General features: G+C 43.7%; 1 protein-coding gene across 2 annotated transcripts; it reads left to right on the top strand.

Annotated features, from left to right (window-relative positions):
- The first annotated feature begins 306 nt into the window (after positions 1-306).
- Positions 307-18,576, top strand: LOC118233656 (cathepsin L1-like). 2 transcript variants are annotated; one of them, XM_035429464.1, is made up of 8 exons: positions 307-512; positions 8,201-8,346; positions 9,839-9,961; positions 13,340-13,507; positions 14,587-14,811; positions 15,376-15,538; positions 17,154-17,259; positions 18,052-18,576. In XM_035429464.1, exons 2-8 carry the CDS (start codon positions 8,215-8,217, stop codon positions 18,149-18,151), a joined length of 1,017 nt encoding a protein of 338 aa, XP_035285355.1. In that variant the 5' UTR covers positions 307-512; positions 8,201-8,214; the 3' UTR covers positions 18,152-18,576. The 2 variants fall into 2 exon arrangements, with proteins under 2 accessions (XP_035285355.1, XP_035285354.1); XM_035429463.1 differs by lacking the exon at positions 307-512 and adding an exon at positions 7,017-7,344.
- Positions 18,577-19,328: the final 752 nt, after the last annotated feature.

The following is a 19,328-nucleotide window of genomic DNA, read 5'->3' as shown; positions in this document are numbered from 1 at the left end:
TATACTTTGAGGAATCAGAGTGTTACCTTAAAGTCTCACAACTTGAATTGATTCTGTACACGATCAGGGTGTGGGGGGGGGGGGGGGGGATGCATGTTGATTAAGGGTCATTTAGGTGTAGCAGATAAAAATACTTTCATGGAACAGAATGAGGAAATAGAGACCAGTGTTCCAGCAGCCTCAAGCCTTTCCTGCGCGGTTATCGGCCCGAAATAATTTTCGGATGACTGACAATAAAAGGACGTGAGAGAGCTGCATAAAGTGATAGAGAGAGAGAAAGAGAGGGAGAGAGAAAAAGGGGGAGAGCAAAAGAGGGACAGACAGGGAAAGAAAAAAGAGAAAGAGGGAGAGAAAGAGCTCGTAGATTGTTGATCGCGACATCAAGGAGGGCAGACTTCGGGCCTCATCTTCTCCCGTTGCTAGGCAACCGCGCGGAGACAGGTGCTCTTTTCGTTTGGACACGGTTCGGTGGGGAGTGTTGGGTGACCCTGGTCTCACCGTCAGACGCAGCGGTAAGAGCGCTCTCTGTCCCCGAGCTGTCAGAACGGGTCCTTTTGCGGAGAGAGTTTAAACGCTCAACCGGTGTCCTGCACTGAGTGATTTAACACATAATGTTTATCCCTGGGCCGGTTTTGATCTGCTGTGCTCAGTATATGTAAATGGGGGCAGCCCGTAAGGTAATGAAGAGTAACTACAGGGATAGGCCGTATTTCAAATGCATATATTTGAAACATATTTGCATGTATGGATTTCAAACATGATATGTATTTTACTCTGTGGCTTACGCCTTTGTGTCATCAACAAAGCAGCCTACCGGCATCTGTGCAGTGATTGTAGTATAGAGCTACATTTATTATTTCTGAAGTATTCAATGTTTTTTTTTTTACAGGAAATACTTGAGTGTACTATTACCGGTTGCACAGCACTACCTTGTTTTTCATTTGTGGTTATTCTTTGTGTAGAAAGAGGAAGTGAGCTTGAGAGACCTGGAGTCAGAGCGATGGTAAGCTCTGTGATGCAACGAGACCAAAGATAAAGCATTTATTTCAAGATAAACACCTTGTTCAGGAATAGACTGGCAGCGGGTCTGTGTGGATATTAAAGCCACTGTCCTCTGATCTCAAACCCAATGCCTCAGCTGCAATATAAATCCCAGTTTCTGTATAAGCCTCTTTTTTACGACTGTGATTATGATTACTTTCCTGGCATTTAGCATAACTGCTAACACTGAGCTGGCCAGAGGATTGGTTTCGTCTCCACAGCTAAGTTGAACTTGAGATTTCTTCAAACCTGGAAGTTTTTTTCCCCACTGGGGAATTTTTCTTTCTTACCAAACTTGCTTTCTTTTGGGGGGGGGGGGGGGGGTGATCAGGCCTGGTCTTTCCTATATTCTATTACATTACATTACAAGAATTTAGCAGACACTCTTATCCAGAGCGACTTACACAACATTTTACACAGCATTTACATTGCATCCATTTATACAGCTGGATATACACTGAAGCAATGCTGTTTAAGTACCTTGCTTAAGGGTACAACTGCGGTGTCCTCCCGGGACACCTGGGAATCGAACCTGCAACCTTTAGGGTACTTACCCATTATGCTACATTGGGGGGGACATTAAGCGGGGGAAATTTTGAGTGCCAAATACTTAATTTCCTGCATTCTGGTGAATTTTTATGTACCAATTTGTGCCTTTTCTGTATCAATTTATGGTGGAAATGTCTTTATTTATGTAAAGGAAAACACAAAATTCAGGGGGACAAATGCACGTGTTCCAAATATTGAGGGGGACATATCCCCTGCGTCCCCCCCCCCCCCGCCCCCACCTAACCCCCGAAATCTACGCCTATGGTTGCCTTGGACATTTTGTGACTTCTTTTTGCACTGTATGTCTGTTTTTTTTTTCATTTTTTGTTTGCCTTGAACTCACTACCCCCCTCCCTTCTTCTTCAGAAAGTATTGTTAGGATGCATGCCCTGCAAAACGTCTTTCTATTGGTCCTCGGGATCATTAGCCACGCCTCCTCCCATCTCAACCTGACTCTGAATGGTCAGTGGAAGGACTGGAAGGACCATTACAATAAAGAGTATGGCAGCCAGGTAAGCGTGTCAAAGTCCACACGTCTTGTTTCCAGGGCCTTGATTGGCCGCTGATTGAAAAGAGCCCACAAAAACCTGCAGACACAGAGTCCCAGACCTTAGAGTAAAAACCTGCAGACACAGTGGCCCAGACCTTAGAGTAAAAACCTGCAGACACAGAGGCCCAGACCATAGAGTACAAACCTGCAGACACAAAGGCCCAGACCTTAGAGTAAAAACCTGCAGACACAGAGGCCCAGACCATAGAGTAAAAACCTGCAGACACAGAGGCCCAGATCATAGAGTAAAAACCTGGAGACACAGAGGCCCAGACCTTGGAGTAAAAACCTGCAGACACAGAGGCCCAGACCTAGAGTAAAAACCTGCAGACACAGAGGCCCAGACCTTAGAGTAAAAACCTGCAGACACAGCGGCCCAGACCTTAGAGTAAAAACCTGCAGACACAGAGGCCCAGACCTTAGAGTAAAAACCTGCAGACACAGAGGCCTAGACCTTAGAGTGAAAATATGTAGGGACAGCGATGCCGATAGAAACCTATGGGGAGCACATCAGAACCAGGAAGTACCATTTTTTTTTGCTCAACAAACATGCTCAGTTGTGTCCCTAAATCACATGTACAATGAGGCTAGCGCAGACATTGGCTAAAATAAATAATAAATAAAATAATCATATCTTTGTCTGTGTGGTAGGAAAAAAATATTTTACCTCGGAGCCAAATTGGGAAACTTGCTTCTTGAGTGAAATCCTGTGCATATTCTGGGGAATTGGTGGCAGCTGTAACACACAGTGCGTCATCCTAAAATGTCTACGTAAACATGTAGAAATGCCTCTGAAAGAGATATCTACAGCTGCACAAATGGGGGCTAAGCTAGCATCTGGCAGCTAGCATGATTTGTGTTGTTTCTCCCCCGAGTGTGAACACAATGGCTTAATTTCAGTGTGCTTAGCTGGAGTTTAAACCTGTAAACGACAGAACTGCATTACACCTGGTACAGCTAGTCCTTTTTTTATTGCTTTGGATAGATGCTCCAGTTGTAATGCAGTTCTGTGGTCCGTAGGTTTAAAGTTAAAGCCATTAAGGTGTGAAGGCTGCGGTGTGAAACAGGGAAGCTCTGTAGAAATGCAGAGTATTTGTGGGCTTCTGCTTTCACTGTGTTCCTCTTCCACTGCGTATTGCAAGGGTCACCTGACCTGTGTGTGCGTGCGTGTGTATATGCATTTATGCATGTGTGTGTATGCATTTATGCATGTGTGTGTGTGTATGTATGCATTCATGCGTGTATGTGTAGATTGCGTGTAAACTGTGTTTGTGTCTGTATGTCTCTGTGGTGTGTTTGCCTGTGTGTGTGTGTGTGTGTGTGAGAGAGAGAGAGAGCGAGAGAGAGAGAGAGAGAGAGAGAGTACAAGTGAATGTGAATGTGTGTTTATGCGTGGATTGCATGTAAATTGTGTTTGTGTCTATATGTCTCTGTGGTGTGTGTGTGTGTGTGTGTGTGCGTGTACATGCGTTTATGCAAACGTGTGCTCATGTAAGTGTGTGCATGCATGTAAGTGATTGATTATCTGTTTAAAATATTGATCAGAGGGAGGAGTCACAGAGGAGGCAGATCTGGGAGAAGAACCTGAGGATGGTGGAAAAACACAACATGGAGGCTTTGCATGGGCTGCACTCCTTCACCATGGGCCTCAACCACCTCTCAGACATGGTACAGTCTACTAACAGATCCCCCTAAAGTGGTACAGTCCACTAACAGATCCCCCTAAAGTGGTACAATCCTCTAACAGATTTGCCCCGAAAGTGGTACAATCCTCTAACAGATTTGCCCCGAAAGTGGTACAGTCCTTTAACAGATTCCCCCTTTAACTGGTACAGATCTCTAACAGACCCCCCCCCCCCTCTAGAGTGGTACAGTCTTGTAACAGATTAAACCCTAAAGTGGTACAGTCTTACAACAGATTCCACATAAAATGGTACAGACCTCTAACAGATTCATCCACACGCTGTACATTACTCTCTAAACAAAATCAATTTAATAATCTGAGTACTCAAGAAAAATGTTATGTTTGGTCTCCTCCTTTCAGTCTGAACAATCACAGCAGACTTGTCAATAGATAGCTCCTAGTGACGTTCTGTACACCTGTGTCAGATAACTTGGATTATTTAGTGTATTTAGAGACAGAACGCTCTGAGTGTGCTGAAACTAGCGATGGGACAACATACTCACAGGGCACTGTACCCAAACAGCTTCTTTTTTTAAATTTTTTTTTTTTTAAAGAAATACGAACCTCAGCCGTACTGCCCTGTACCCTTATTGAGTCAAACTGCTATAGCTAAGTGGGTATTGGCTTGTTTTGTACTTGGATGGGAGATCTCTAGTAGAAAATACCTTAAAACCTTGGGGCTGAGTTTAGTGCTGGGTGGGCAGTTCTGGGCCTGGAGAGCCGGTCTATATGTAGGTTTCTGTTTCCACTAATTACTCTGGCTAAATTAGATAAATGGCTGCATACACCAACACTGGTTCTCTTGTAAATTAGATCACAGCAAATGTTTCACTTAGTGACACAAAAACAGTAATTTACACGCTACATTTCAACAAATGGAGCTAATGTCAGGGCTGATTGAATAATTTAGGCCAGAACCTGCAAGAAAACCAGAAACAGATACGGCTCCCATTGCCCACCTGTGGTATAGTGTGTGTGTGTGTGTGCGTGTGCGTGTGCGTGTGCCTGTTTGTGTGTATGTGTGTGTATGTGAGTGTGTGTGTGTGCGTGTGCGTGTGTATGTGTGTGTGCCTGTTTGTGTGTATGTGTGTATGCAACGTTTCTGCTGGTAAGGTTTTGCCGTGCCGTGGCGCCACGGCAAAATCCTTGCCGCCCCACATAATAAAAAAATAATGAAATAAAATAAAAAATTATACATTAAAAAAATTATATATATATACATTGTATATAGCCTATATATTAAATTCATAAATTAAAAATGTAAAACTTTATTAATATTTCTGCCTAATGCGCTTTCAAAACCATACTGTCGCGTCCGCATATTTATTTTCTAGGCCGCGCGCTCCGTGCTTGCTCCTTCCTGAGGTGGTTGGAAAACTTGCAGCGCGCGAAGGTCGCACTGTCTTTCAAAGCGTTACTTTTTTTTCTTCAGCGACCGAAAGACAACGAAACAGTCGGTAGCGACGCTTCAAATATGACCAAAATACCATAATGTTAACCAGTGTTTGAACTGGACAAAAATGCGTACCGGTACCTACTCCTCAAAATATATACTGTTTAAAATAAATTAATGTTGGTAATCAAAAGAAGAGTCGGTACTCATATACAAGTCCCGACAGCTCCTGCCCATCTCAAGCACTGGCGTTAACTATCATTCGGTGGTGACAACTGGCGGATGCTTACTCTGTTCGGGCAAGTGGAATGCCTCATGCAGTTGTCTGATCGGACAAGTAAAAAATAAATGTGATAAAAATGTAACGTTATCTGAAAATAAACAGTGTTTGTTTGTGCCGAAGCTGAACCTGTTCCAGTCGAGATACGTTACGTGCCTAACCTTCTTTTTTATCTAGAGCTGCTGTTATAATGGTACAATACATCTGATTAAAATGGTGACCTGGAACAACCCATCCGATATCGCAGCCGCAAATTGTTGGCAAATCGCCAAAACAGCGCGCATTAAATATATATATATATATATATATATATTTTAGGGCATTTAAAATGTTTGAGTGATTCAACTACTTCCATTTCCATACTACAACATGGTGAAAGGGAAAGTGTTTATTTTAAAGGTTTTGTGAATGTAGTGCGCTAGCAAAACTGAGAGTTAGGCTACAGTTGCTACAGCTGACAGAGGGCTGCATTCTAATGACGATTATGATTATAACGAGAGGAGCAGTCTCACAAGCTGCTACATTGTCCAGAAATGAATACAGATAACACTACCTAATAAAAAATACATTAATCAAGCATCTAAGTTAGTTAGGAAATTTTTGTATCATGCTTCTCAGTAGAATGTAACAGAACAGAATCTTCGAGCCATTTTACTCACTTTTTCCTTTTTTTTTGCATGGACAATGCATGTAAACTCTGTCATTGAGTGTGAGAGAGACAGAGAGAGAGGGCTTTGAATGTGGACCAAGCTCAAATTATATTATTAAATAAAAAGATAAAACATTCTGAGTACTGTTTTGTCATGGTAATTGAGATAATTTAAAAGAAGTGCAATATGTAACTTTTCTTGAGTATCAATTTTGGTTATATAGTCCTCTATTCTTGAAGACAGAACTTCTAGATGGACAATGTGCTCTTTTAATTGTTCTCACCCCGCCATAACTCAAAATACAGGCCTATTTTGCTTCAATATTTACAAACAATACAACAGTTAACAAACCTTTTATGGTTTTAAAGTACATCTGAAACTACTTTTTAGCTCTTGCAAACTGATATTCCTTGTATCAAGAGCTCGTCAGAGCTAAAAGATTGTCTGTGTTTTGAACAAAATGTTTTCAGAAAACACCCGGGTAATGACCACATAGCAACATTTGCTGCAAAAAATAAAAAAGAAACAAAACTTGAAATTAAAATGAGTTTTTTTGCGTTTGTTTTTATCCCTGAAGCTATAGTCAGTGTATACTGCTTACCATTAGAGTAACGCTCCAAAAGCTGTGTTGATCTGAAGTGTACATGTCTTGTGTTTGTATTTAAAGCCAATTATCCCTTATTCAATATACTTTGAGGAATCAGAGTGTTACCTTAAAGTCTCGCAACTTGAATTGATTCTGTACACGATCAGGGTGTTGGGGGGGGGGGGGGGATGCATGTTGATTAAGGGTCATTTAGGTGTAGCAGATAAAAATACTTTCATGGAACAGAATGAGGAAATAGAGACCAGTGTCCCAGCAGCCTCAAGCCTTTCCTGCGCGGTTATCGGCCCGAAATAACTTTCGGATGACTGACAATAAAAGGACGTGAGAGAGCTGCATAAAGTGAAAGAGAGAGAGAAAGAGAGGGAGAGAGAGAAAGGGGGAGAGCGAAAGAGGGACAGACAGGGAAAGAAAAAAGAGAAAGAGGGAGAGAAAGAGCTCGTAGATTGTTGATCGCGACATCAAGGAGGGCAGACTTCGGGCCCCATCTTCTCCTGTTGCCAGGCGACTGCGCGGAGACAGGTCCTCTTTTCGACGGGACACGGTTCGGTGGGGAGTGTTGGGTGATCCTGGTCTCACCGTCAGACGCAGCGGTAAGAGCGCTCTCTGTCCCCGAGCCGTCAGAACGGGTCCTTTTGCGGAGAGAGTTTAAACGCTCAACCGGTGTCCTGCACTGAGTGATTTAACACATAATGTTTATCCCTGGGCCGGTTTTGATCTGCTGTGCTCAGTATATGTAAATGGGGGCAGCCCGTAAGGTAATGAAGAGTAACTACAGGGATAGGCCGTATTTCAAATGCATATATTTGAAACATATTTGCATGTATGGATTTCAAGCATGAGATGTATTTTACTCTGTGGCTTACGCCTTTGTGTCACCAATAAAGCAGCCTACCGGCATCTGTGCAGTGATTGTAGTATAGAGCTACATTTATTATTTCTGAAGTATTCAATGTTTTTTTTTTACAGGAAATACTTGAGTGTACTATTACCGGTTGCACAGCACTACCTTGTTTTTCATTTGTGGTTATTCTTTGTGTAGAAAGAGGAAGTGAGCTTGAGAGACCTGGAGTCAGAGCGATGGTAAACTCTGTGATGCAACGAGACCAAAGATAAAGCATTTATTTCAAGATAAACACCTTGTTCAGGGATAGACTGGCAGCGGGTCTGTGTGGATATTAAAGCCACTGTCCTCTGATCTCAAACCCAATGCCTGTGTAAAGGAAAACACAAAATTCAGGGGGACAAATGCACGTGTTCCAAATATTGAGGGGGACATATCCCCTGCGTCCCCCCCCCGCCCCCACCTCCCCCCCGAAATCTATACCTATGGTTGCCTTGAACATTTTGTGACTTCTTTTTGCACTGTATGTCTGTTTTTTTTTCATTTTTTGTTTGCCTTGAACTCACTACCCCCCTCCCCCACCCACCTACTCCCTTCTTCTTCAGAAAGTATTGTTAGGATGCATGCCCTGCAGAACTTCTTTCTATTGGTCCTCGGGATCATTAGCCACGGCTCCTCCCATCTCAACCTGACTCTGAATGGTCAGTGGAAGGACTGGAAGGACCATTACAATAAAGAGTATGGCAGCCAGGTAAGCGTGTCAAAGTCCACACGCCTTGTTTCCAGGGCCTTGATTGGCCGCTGATTGAAAAGAGCCCACAAAAACCTGCAGACACAGAGGCCCAGACCTTAGAGTAAAAACCTGCAGACACAGTGGCCCAGACCTTAGAGTAAAAACCTGCAGACACAGAGGCCCAGACCTTAGAGGAGAAAACCTGCAGACACAGAGGCCCAGACCTTAGAGTACAAACCTGCAGACACAGAGGCCCAGACCTTAGAGTAAAAACCTGCAGACACAGAGGCCCAGACCTTGGAGTAAAAACCTGCAGACACAGAGGCCCAGACCTTAGAGTAAAAACCTGCAGACACAGAGGCCCAGACCTTAGAGTAAAAACCTGCAGACACAGAGGCCCAGACATTAGAGTAAAAATATGTAGGGACAGCGATCCCGATAGAAACCTATGGGGAGCACACCAGGAAGTACCATTTTTTTTTGCTCAACAAACATGCTCAGTTTTGTCCCTAAATCACATGTACAACGAGGCTAGCGCAGACATTGGCTAAAATAAATAATAAATAAAATAATCATATCTTTGTCTGTGTGGTAGGAAAAAAATATTTTACCTCGGAGCCCAATTGGGAAACTTGCTTCTTGAGTGAAATCCTGTGCATATTCTGGGGAATTGGTGGCAGCTGTAACACACAGTGCGTCATCCTAAAATGTCTACGTAAACATGTAGAAATGCCTCTGAAAGAGATATCTACAGCTGCACAAATGGGGGCTAAGCTAACATCTGGCAGCTAGCATGATTTGTGTTGTTTCTCCCCCCTGAGTGTGAACACAATGGCTTAATTGCAGTGTGCTTAGCTGGAGTTTAAACCTGTAAACGACAGAACTGCATTACACCTGGTACAGCTAGTCCTTTTTTATTGCTTTGGATAGATGCTCCAGTTGTAATGCAGTTCTGTGGTCCGTAGGTTTAAAGTTAAAGCCATTAAGGTGTGAAGGCTGCGGTGTGAAACAGGGAAGCTCTGTAAAAATGCAGAGTATTTGTGGGCTTCCGCTTTCACTGTGTTCCTCTTCCACTGCGTATTGCAAGGGTCACCTGACCTGTGTGTGCGTGCGTGTGTGTATGCATTTATGCATGTGTGTGTGCATGTGTGTGTATGCATTTATGCATGTGTGTGTGTGTATGTATGCATTCATGCGTGTATGTGTAGATTGCGTGTAAACTGTGTTTGTGTCTGTATGTCTCTGTGGTGTGTTTGCCTGTGTGTGTGTGTGTGTGTGTGTGTGAGAGAGAGAGAGAGCGAGAGAGAGAGAGAGAGAGAGAGAGAGAGTACAAGTGAATGTGAATGTGTGTTTATGCGTGGATTGCATGTAAATTGTGTTTGTGTCTATATGTCTCTGTGGTGTGTGTGTGTGTGTGTGTGTGCGTGTACATGCGTTTATGCAAACGTGTGCTCATGTAAGTGTGTGCATGCATGTAAGTGATTGATTATCTGTTTAAAATATTGATCAGGGGGAGGAGTCACAGAGGAGGCAGATCTGGGAGAAGAACCTGAGGATGGTGGAGAAACACAACATGGAGGCTTCGCATGGCCTGCACTCCTTCACCATGGGCCTCAACCACCTCTCAGACATGGTACAGTCTACTAACAGATCCCCCTAAAGTGGTACAGTCCACTAACAGATCCCCCTAAAGTGGTACAATCCTCTAACAGATTCCCCCTAAATTGGTACAGTACTCTAACAGATTTGCCCCGAATGTGGTACAGTCCTTTAACAGATTCCCCCTTTAACTGGTACAGACCTCCAACAGCTTCCCCCCTAAAGTGGTACAGTTCTGCAACAGATTCCCCCCTAAAGTGGTACATATCTCTAACAGATCCCCCCCCCCTCTAGAGTGGTACAGTCTTGTAACAGATTAAACCCTAAAGTGGTACAGTCTTACAACCTGATTCCACATAAAATGGTACAGACCTCTAACAGATTCATCCACACGCTGGTATAGTCCTTTAGATCCTTCCATTGAGTAGTATAGTCCTCTGGTCGATTCACCCATACAGTGGTACAGTCCTCTAACATATTCCCCTACCTAAAGTTCTCTAACAGATTCATTTATACAGTGGTACAGTCCTCTAACATATTCCCCTACCTAAAGTTCTCTAACAGATTCATTTATACAGTGGTACAGTCCTCTAACATATTCCCCCCTAAAGTCAGTCATTCCTCCAATAGATTCACCCACACAGAGGTGCAGTTCTCTAAGATATTCACCCATAGAGTGGTACAGTTCTCTGAAAGATTCCCTCCAAAAGTGGTACAGTCCTCACAATGTCTTGCCTCATATAGAGGTACAGTCCTCACGGTGACTTGCCTCATATAGAGGTACAGTCCTCATGGTGACTTGCCTCATATAGAGGTACAGTCCTCACAGTGACTTGCCTCATATAGAGGTACAGTGCTCACGGTGACTTGCCTCATACAGAGGTACAGTCCTCACGGTGACTTGCCTCATATTGAGGTACAGTCCTCATGGTGACTTGCCTCATATTGAGGTACAGTTCCATCTCAGTGTGTTGATTATATCCCGTATACTTCCATCCTTCATTGATTCTGATGCCTGATAGAAAGACTTAATGACTCCAGTGATGTTTAAACAGACAACATGCATCTGTTCATGTACGTGTCAGTCCTACCCTGAGCAACATCAGTAAAACTTTTCAGGCTTTCTCAGGCTAATCTGGAAACTTTTTGGACTGAAGTTTTGGCACTATTTCTTTTTTTCAACATTATCCAACTTAATTATTTGTGCTTGGCAAAAGGTTCAATTTTAAATCAACTGTCCAAAACTGAATTCAACCCTAAAGTAATTTATATTACATAGTCAAGCTGGGATAAAATCTACCCTTCTATAGCCGCGTTTCCACCAAAATTACCCGGAACTTTTAGTCCCAGGAACTACTTTTCAAGGAACTAAAAGGTTCCTTCAGCCCATGGTTGTCTGTGTTTCCACCGCGGTCTAAAGTCCCGCGAAGATTAGGCAAATTAGCCCACTGACGTATGAAAAAGCGACGTTGTCGTCCGTCCATCTGTCCTATGATTTCTTCTGTAACCCCATACTACCACCGAAGTAGCCTACATTATTTTATAATAACCGGGACAGCCCGGAGGGGTTTATTCCACTTATATACAACGGGCTACCAACAATAACTGTATATGGTTACTTTTGTATTTATTGATTTTTATCGATTTAATCACCTGGAATTGAAATATTCTTCTGCAGCCGTTTGGGCATATTTTACCGTTGTCAAGCAAAAATGTCGTTCGTAGTTGAACTTGGACCGTTGTTATGCAACAAGGCCAATAGTATATGTAACAGGCCAATAGTCAGATTATATATGCTCTCAAACACATTCATTATGTTTTTATGCAAACATTCGCTTTCATGTCTTGACATCCGAAGCGACAGAATGCATTCACATTTCCAATATATCTGGCAACAACAGCAGAAAACATGCACACGTTGTAAACAATTTGCTGTTTGATTACTTTCTCATCGTCAATTCCATATAGGCTAATCGCAAAATGATAAGAATAGAACGAAAACTCGGACTTGCGTGAACATTTAAATTAGTAGTGGTACAGCCACCGTTTGCTTTCCTTCGAAGTTACTGCTAGCCGAGCAGCGAAGTGTGCCCTCCAGATGCGAACCATGCACCATGAATTAGTCCATAGTCTTCCTGGTCTTTTCGTGGAATTGAAAAATGGCAGTAAAATTGAGTAAAATTACGGCAGTCTGAAAAAGCTAAAGGGACGATTACTAGAATTAACCTGTTATTTTACCCTGACAAAAAGTGCGGAAGGTGATTTCCAGTTTGCTTGTACTGTATCACCAATGTTAATTACGCAGAACTACCGCATACCTCACATAACTGTATCAAACGTTTTGAGTCAATTACAATGGGAAGAAAATATTCAGCAACCGAATTAATCCGTTTGAATGTTTTGGTAGCCTACGTAATATGCTGTCCCAGCACGAATGCTTAGCATTTTATAAAACAAATTCTAAAGCAAGAAAAGAACAGAAGAGCACACGTTATAATTCCAAGACGTTGGCAGGCTATAACCAAAACTAGGCTACTGCGCCGCATAACATACAAGTTTGACTTGAAGTTATTATGAAAATAAATTGGTTTGCGGCTGCATATTTTCAAACATGGCGGGTAATGGCGGAAAATAAATACCAAGAAATGCTGCGAGTACTCGACCAATCAGTAATGTTCAGCGCTGCAAGCTCCACCCAAAAGGTTCCTGTACTTTCGGAAAGTACTACCCCCCGAGCAGGAACCTTTTGGGGGGTAAAATAAAGCCCCAGGAACTAAATGTAGACCCTAGTTCCTGCGGTGGAAACGCACTGAGTTCCTCAAAAGGTTCCTAGTTCCGGGGTAAAGTTCCTGCGGTGGAAACGCGGCTTATGAGAATCTGAACATCTTGTGCTTCACAGTGACCTTCTTATAATTACTGGTAACAAGATAAAATTAAACTTTAATGTGAAGAAGGCTGTTTAAAATGGGCTTGTCATGTGAGACCCCGATGAACTCCTTGCTGTTCAGAAGTTCTGTGAGGTTGTTTGTCGCTAGGTAACGGGCATGCTGCCGTTATGTTGCCACGCGGCAAATCACTTTCGACGAGTGAGCTGGTTAGCCATGCCCATGTTTCAGCCCCACAGAGAAACAGAGTAACAGAGCGCGGTTTTACCACGTGATTAAGAGTCAGTGTTTTAGATTTCGGGTCAAACTCGATGACTGCAGGGGGCCTGTTGGACAACTGCAGCTCTGTCTGGGGCCTCACGCTTGCAGCACCACATGTGGTGGGATGACACTGGCCTGATCTAATGACCCGCCCGTAAAACGGGTTGCCATGACAACGAGGGGAAAACTCTTCCTGAGTGTGCTCCTTTACGTCCAACCCACCCCATCACTCCCCCCCCCCACCCCCCAAACTGTGACCTGTTCAGATGGCAGAGGAGGTCAACGCTGTCCTCAACGGGCTGAGGGACGAGGAAGAGGTGGTGGAGGAGCTCCATCGTCATGGCAACCTGACGTTCACCTTGCCAGACAAGGTCCCCCTGCCCCCGTCGGTGGACTGGAGGAGGAAAGGCATGGTCAGCCCAGTCCGAGACCAGGTGAGCTCTTCTATTGGTTACAGAGGGTGGGGGAAAGGAGAGGCACAAAGCAATTAAATGCTGATGGGAGAGACTGAACGTGCATGAACATAGGCTTCTATTACCCTCCCCCCCCAGGCACGATCCGAGGATTTAGGTGGCCCTAAGCAAATCTGTCCAAGCGGGGGGGGGATTGTGGTTTGCTGGATTCTGTCGGGGGGGGAGGGGGGGTTTGGGTGCTTCTGCTGCTGGATTCTGTCAAGCGGGGGGGGGGGGGGGGGGGGGGCTAGCTTGGTAAAATCCTTATTACATTACGTTGTTATTAAATGTTCTGTTATCATTCCATTTTAAATTTATATTGCAAGTTCCACAATAGGGAATGAATAACGTTATTACAAAAATATTAACATTGGATTGTGTGGCCCCCCCTAGCGGTTGTGGTCCTAAACAACCGTTTATGCCACGGGCCGGCCCTGCTCCCCCCCTCTTTTTTTTGGAGAGGCCACTTTTGGAGAAGGGACTTGTAACCCAGTGCGTATCATACTGTACACAAACAGCTTACCCACTCTCACCTGACATTGAATTTTTTATCCAGAGAAATAGGCAAAGGAAAATACATTCTGTGATCTTAAAGAATCTGATCATATCTGTATACAGTAACAACCTTGCACAACTGTAAACAAATTACACCATAACATTAGCCTAACATTGGTCTAGCATTAGCCTAGTATTCGCCTGGCAGAAATATACCATCAGCTTAACATTGTCTTGGCATTCGGTGGTAACATAGCATTAACATAGCATTTGCCTGGAATTTGCTTAGCAGTAGCCTAACATTAGCCTGGTGGTAAAATAGCAGTAACCTAGCATTTGCTTAGCATTAGCCTAGTAGTAAAATATCAGTAATCTAGAATTTGCTTAGCATTAACCTAGCATTAGCCTGGTGGTAACATAGCATTAGCCTAGAATTTGCTTAACAGTGGCCTTGCCTTATCCTGGTGGTAACATAGCATTAGCACAGAATTCACTTAGCCTGGCAGTTACATAGCCTGAGCGTAGCCTGGTAGGCAGTCTCACAGCCAATCGTGCGTCTCCCTCAGGGACTCTGCGGGTCTTGCTGGGCATTCAGTGTTTCAGGGGCCATGGAGGGACTGATGAAGAGGCAGACGGGCAAGCTGGTCCCCCTCAGCCCCCAGAATCTGCTGGACTGCAGCAGCAGCTATGGCAACCTGGGCTGCAACGGTGGCTACCGCTCCTACACCTTCCGTTACATCATCGAGAACAAGGGCATCGACTCTGACAGGTCCTATCCCTACGAGTCCAGGGTAAGGACAGGGAGAAGGGGAGGAGAGGAAGAACTGCCTCAAAGCATCATGGGAGCGGGTGGAAGAGGAGACTTGGGGCTCTTTCCCGATTGCATATTTTTATCCGTTCTTGTCTCCTCGAAGCAGTCTGGCTTCCTAATCATTCTTTGAAACATGAATTATTTTTAAATATTTATGGCAGTGAGAGGGTAAACCATCCCTCATTAAATTAATATAAGTATTACTTTATATAACTATTTATATAACAGTGAATAGCCTCTTTGTACTTCAGACATGGCAGTTAAGGATGGAACAAAGGCCAGTGTGTGTGAGTGCCCCAGAACTGAGGTAGAGAAGCACTACATTGGTGAATGCGTAATGGCGGTAATGATGTGGAGAAGCGCTACATCGGCGAATGAGTAATGGCGGTAATGATGTGGAGAAGCGCTACATCGGCGAATGAGTAATGGCGGTAATGATGTGGAGAAGCGCTACATCGGTGAATGCGTAACGGCGGTAATGATGTGGAAAACATCATCGCGTAATGAATGCGTAATGGTGGTAACGTCTCTCTCTTCATCCCAGGAGGGGAAGTGCCGTTACTCAGTACAAGGCAGAGCCGGGTACTGCTGGGGGTTCCAGATCCTCCGGCGGGGCGACGAGAGGGCACTGCAGGTGGCAGTTGCCAACGTGGGCCCCGTTTCTGTGAGCATCAATGTCCTGCCATCCTTCAACAGCTACAGAGGAGGTGAAGCCCCCCCCCCCCCCCCCATTACATTTGCTCTCCACTCTACTGCACTCACATAGGAAAATAACATGTTTGATGCAGAAAAAACACCACAAAACCAAGATATGATGAATTACTATTTGTGTGTGTGTGTGTGTGTTGGGGGAGGGGGGGGTATTTGGGGCTGAGGCAGATTTTTGGCAGAATTTTCAGGCAGTACCTTAAATGAGCAATGCTGTTACTCATAATTGAATATAATCAAACGGGATAGAATAAAATGGAATTTGGAGTAGAATAGAATTGAAGAATAGACTATTCTGTTCTTGTCATGCTGGCACTAACACTGTATAGAGTAACACTGTATCGAGTAACTCTATATAGAGTAACACTGTATAGAGTAACTCTGTATAGAGTAATCCTGTATAGAGTAACTCTGTATAGAGTAACTCTGTATAGAGTAACACTGTATAGAGTATCTCTGTATAGAGTAACACTGTATAGAGTAACTCTGTATGGAGTAATCCTGTATAGAGTAACTCTGTATAGAGTAATCCTGTATAGAGTAACACTGTATAGAGTAACACTGTATAGAGTAACACTGTATCGAGTAACTCTGTATGGAGTAATCAAGGAAAATTACACATGCATACGAATGGAACAGCAGGTTCTGCTGCTGTTTTTGCAGCATTTTTTTATCCGTAATGTGAAAAGAAGTTCTAAATAAATCTCTTGACGAAGGCCATATCATTTTAGACTTCGGACAAAACCTCTCCTTCACCTTATTTTGACCAGGTAGCCATGTAGAATCAACGTTGGAGTGTTCCGCACCACACCGGAGTGTTGTAGGTTTTATACCCCTGGTAATGAAATGACTTTGTGCAGGCATGCGTACAGGAGGTAAACGTAGGTTAAGTAACATCGCATCAAAATTAACATCAGATCACAATTCTCATTAGCGGACAACCAACGTACAAAATCCCTAAATATATATAATTAAATAACTATTATGTTTCACAAGCTAGATATTGAGCTGTATTACTGACTAGCCCCAGCCAGCTAGCTGGACAGTAGAACAGTTGTACCTGGCTAACTTTTCCAAATGGGCTGTTAACTATTTAAACAGCTGAGGTTACATTTTTCTGGAAAATGCATCGAAAGATCCATGAATGCAAGAGTCCTGGACTTGGCTTCAGCACCCTCTGGTGTGAAGGTCCATCGCTCTGACCGCTGCCCCACACCCTCTGGTGTAAAGGTCTGTCGCTCTGACCACTGCACCACACACTCTGGTGTAAAGGTCCATCGCTCTGACCACTGCACCACACCATCTGGTGTAAAGTTCCGTCGCTCTGACCACTGCACCACACACTCTGGTGTAAAGGTCCATCGCTCTGACCACTGCACCACACACTCTGGTGTAAAGGTCCATCGCTCTGACCGCTGCACCACACCCTCTGGTGTAAAGGTCCGTCGCTCTGACCACTGCACCACACACTCTGGTGTAAAGGTCCATCGCTCTGACCACTGCACCACACCATCTGGTATAAAGGTCCATCGCTCTGACCACTGCACCACACCCTCTGGTGTAAAGGTCCATCACTCTGACCGCTGCACCACACCCCACTGTGTCTCTCGGCAGGCGTGTACGATGACCCCTCGTGCAGCTCAGCGGAGACCAATCACGCAGTGCTTGTGGTTGGGTATGGGACGGACAGGGGGAAGGACTTCTGGCTGGTGAAGAACAGGTAAACATCTCATCCCGTTCCTCTTTATAATGCATCCGGGTGGTCTCCTACAGGATCATGCTCAAAGTTGAAAATATAGAATGAACTGGGCTTTGGTAATTGTTGCATTGAAATATTTTGTCACAGGCTCTTATTAATAAATAAGTCATATGCAATGTATAGACGCATGGAAAATTCCATGTAAGATGTAATACTACATATATAAAAAAACAAAACCAGTGACATAGAGGCACACAGCATTTGGAAAGGTATCCCATGATTTTGGAACAAAAGGAGGAGAGGTGTGGAGAAGGGAGGGGAGGGGGATTACTGGTTCTCAGCTGAAAATCAGTCACAAGAAGCACGTGTCAGTTAGAGAAGAAAAAAAGAATCCTCACAACAGGATGAACGGATGCAGCGCCTTCCTCACTATAAATGTTGTCATCTAGTGACCATTTACTGACATTACATCATCCATGGCTTTTTTTTGCCAACAGCTGTTAAATGCTAGTCCAATTGTCTGATTTCATTAGCCTGGAAATCACAGAAAAATTACATTATTGCTAGATTTCCTCTTTGTCTTTGTTTTATAAAATGCTTAAGCACTGAACAATGAAAATTGTTATTTGTGCGGTTTAGTTTTGTTCAGATTCTCCGGGTACTGAATTGTACTGGGGTCTATTCCTGCCTCTCACTCAATGCATGCTGGGATAGGCTACAACACCCCCCTACGACCCTGACCAGGAGTAAGCGGGTTAGATAATGGATGGATGTATTGAATAATGACTTCTCACGTGTTTGCTTGTTTTCTAGCTGGGGAACAGATTGGGGTGAAAGCGGATTCGTCCGAATGGCCAGGAACAGGAATAACCAGTGTGGAATTGCTAACTTGCCCATATATCCCACCATGTGAAACCATCAGTGTACCAGACTACGCTAAAGCTAATCTCAGGCTGTTAATCACCTCTTAATCTTAATTTAGACAACAGAAAGCAAACTGCATGAAATATGCATATATCTACATCAGATGTGGGCAATTCTGGTTATGGAGGGCTGGTGTGTGCATGCAGGTCTTTGTTTCCACCAGTTACCCTGCTTAAATGAGCTAACTGGCTGTATGCGCCAACACTGGTTTCATGTGTAGATTAGATCACAGCGAACAATTTGTGTAGAAACACAAGAACAGACTTAGGTTGTCATTCGTGCACGTATCAAGAAGCACAGCTAAAATGTTAAATTGGCGTAAATATTAGAGCTGATTAAGTCATTAAGGCCAGAAGCACAGAAACCGATACGGCCCTCATTGCCCACCTCTGATCTGCATGCTAATTGCAATCTTTATTGAAATGTATAAATATCTGCAATGATTGCTCTTTAAAAGTGTAACAGGTTGAACAGGTTTAACCTGCACGTTTTGGAATTGTATTAAAGAATTTCGTACTTACAGGTCAAAGTTTTTTAAATGCATACAAATAAACATTGCTTTTACAAAATGTTCATTGTAAAATGCTGTAGGTGTTACTTTGTGTACTTTGTCGTGAGTGTGTGTGTGTGCGTGTATGTGTACATGCGTGCGCACGCATGTGTGCGTGTGTGAGAGAGTGTGTGTGTATGCGTGTGTGCGTGTGTGTGAGAGAGTGTGTGTGTATGCGTGTGTGCGTGCGTGCGTATGTGTGTGTGCGCGTATGCGTGTGTGTGTTTGTGTGTGTGTGTGTGTGGGTGAGAGAGTGTGTGTATGCGTGTGTGTGTGCGTGTGCGTACGTATACATGTGTGTGTGCGGGCGTGATGCAGTTGTAAGATGGTACTTTGGACAGAATCTGACGGGGAAACATTACACATTGAGGATTATGTAAACAACAGAATCGCTTAAAGTTGCTTAAAGGTTTAATTCCCAACAGGACACTGAAGTTGTGCTGTTGAACAAGGTGGTCATAAATGATATATATGTATACAGTGAGCTACATATTTTATTCTTTGATTTGGCTCTGAACTCTGCATTTTAGATTTGTCATCGGACAATTCACATGTGGTTAAAGAACATATTCTCTGTTTTTTTAAAGGGTATTGTTAAACATCTTGGTTTCGCCAT

Source organism: Anguilla anguilla, chromosome 8 (genome assembly GCF_013347855.1).
Source record: "Anguilla anguilla isolate fAngAng1 chromosome 8, fAngAng1.pri, whole genome shotgun sequence".
NCBI lineage: Eukaryota > Metazoa > Chordata > Actinopteri > Anguilliformes > Anguillidae > Anguilla > Anguilla anguilla.
This window is presented reverse-complemented; position numbering and strand designations above follow the sequence as displayed.

Bases quoted from the DNA above. Each gene is read 5' to 3' on its own strand.
- LOC118233656 (XM_035429464.1), top strand. From the start codon at position 8,215: ATGCATGCCCTGCAGAACTTCTTTCTATTGGTCCTCGGGATCATTAGC. The intron at 9,962-13,339 runs GTACAGTCTACT...TGACCTGTTCAG, and splicing joins TCAACCACCTCTCAGACATG to ATGGCAGAGGAGGTCAACGC. The intron at 13,508-14,586 runs GTGAGCTCTTCT...CGTCTCCCTCAG, and splicing joins TCAGCCCAGTCCGAGACCAG to GGACTCTGCGGGTCTTGCTG.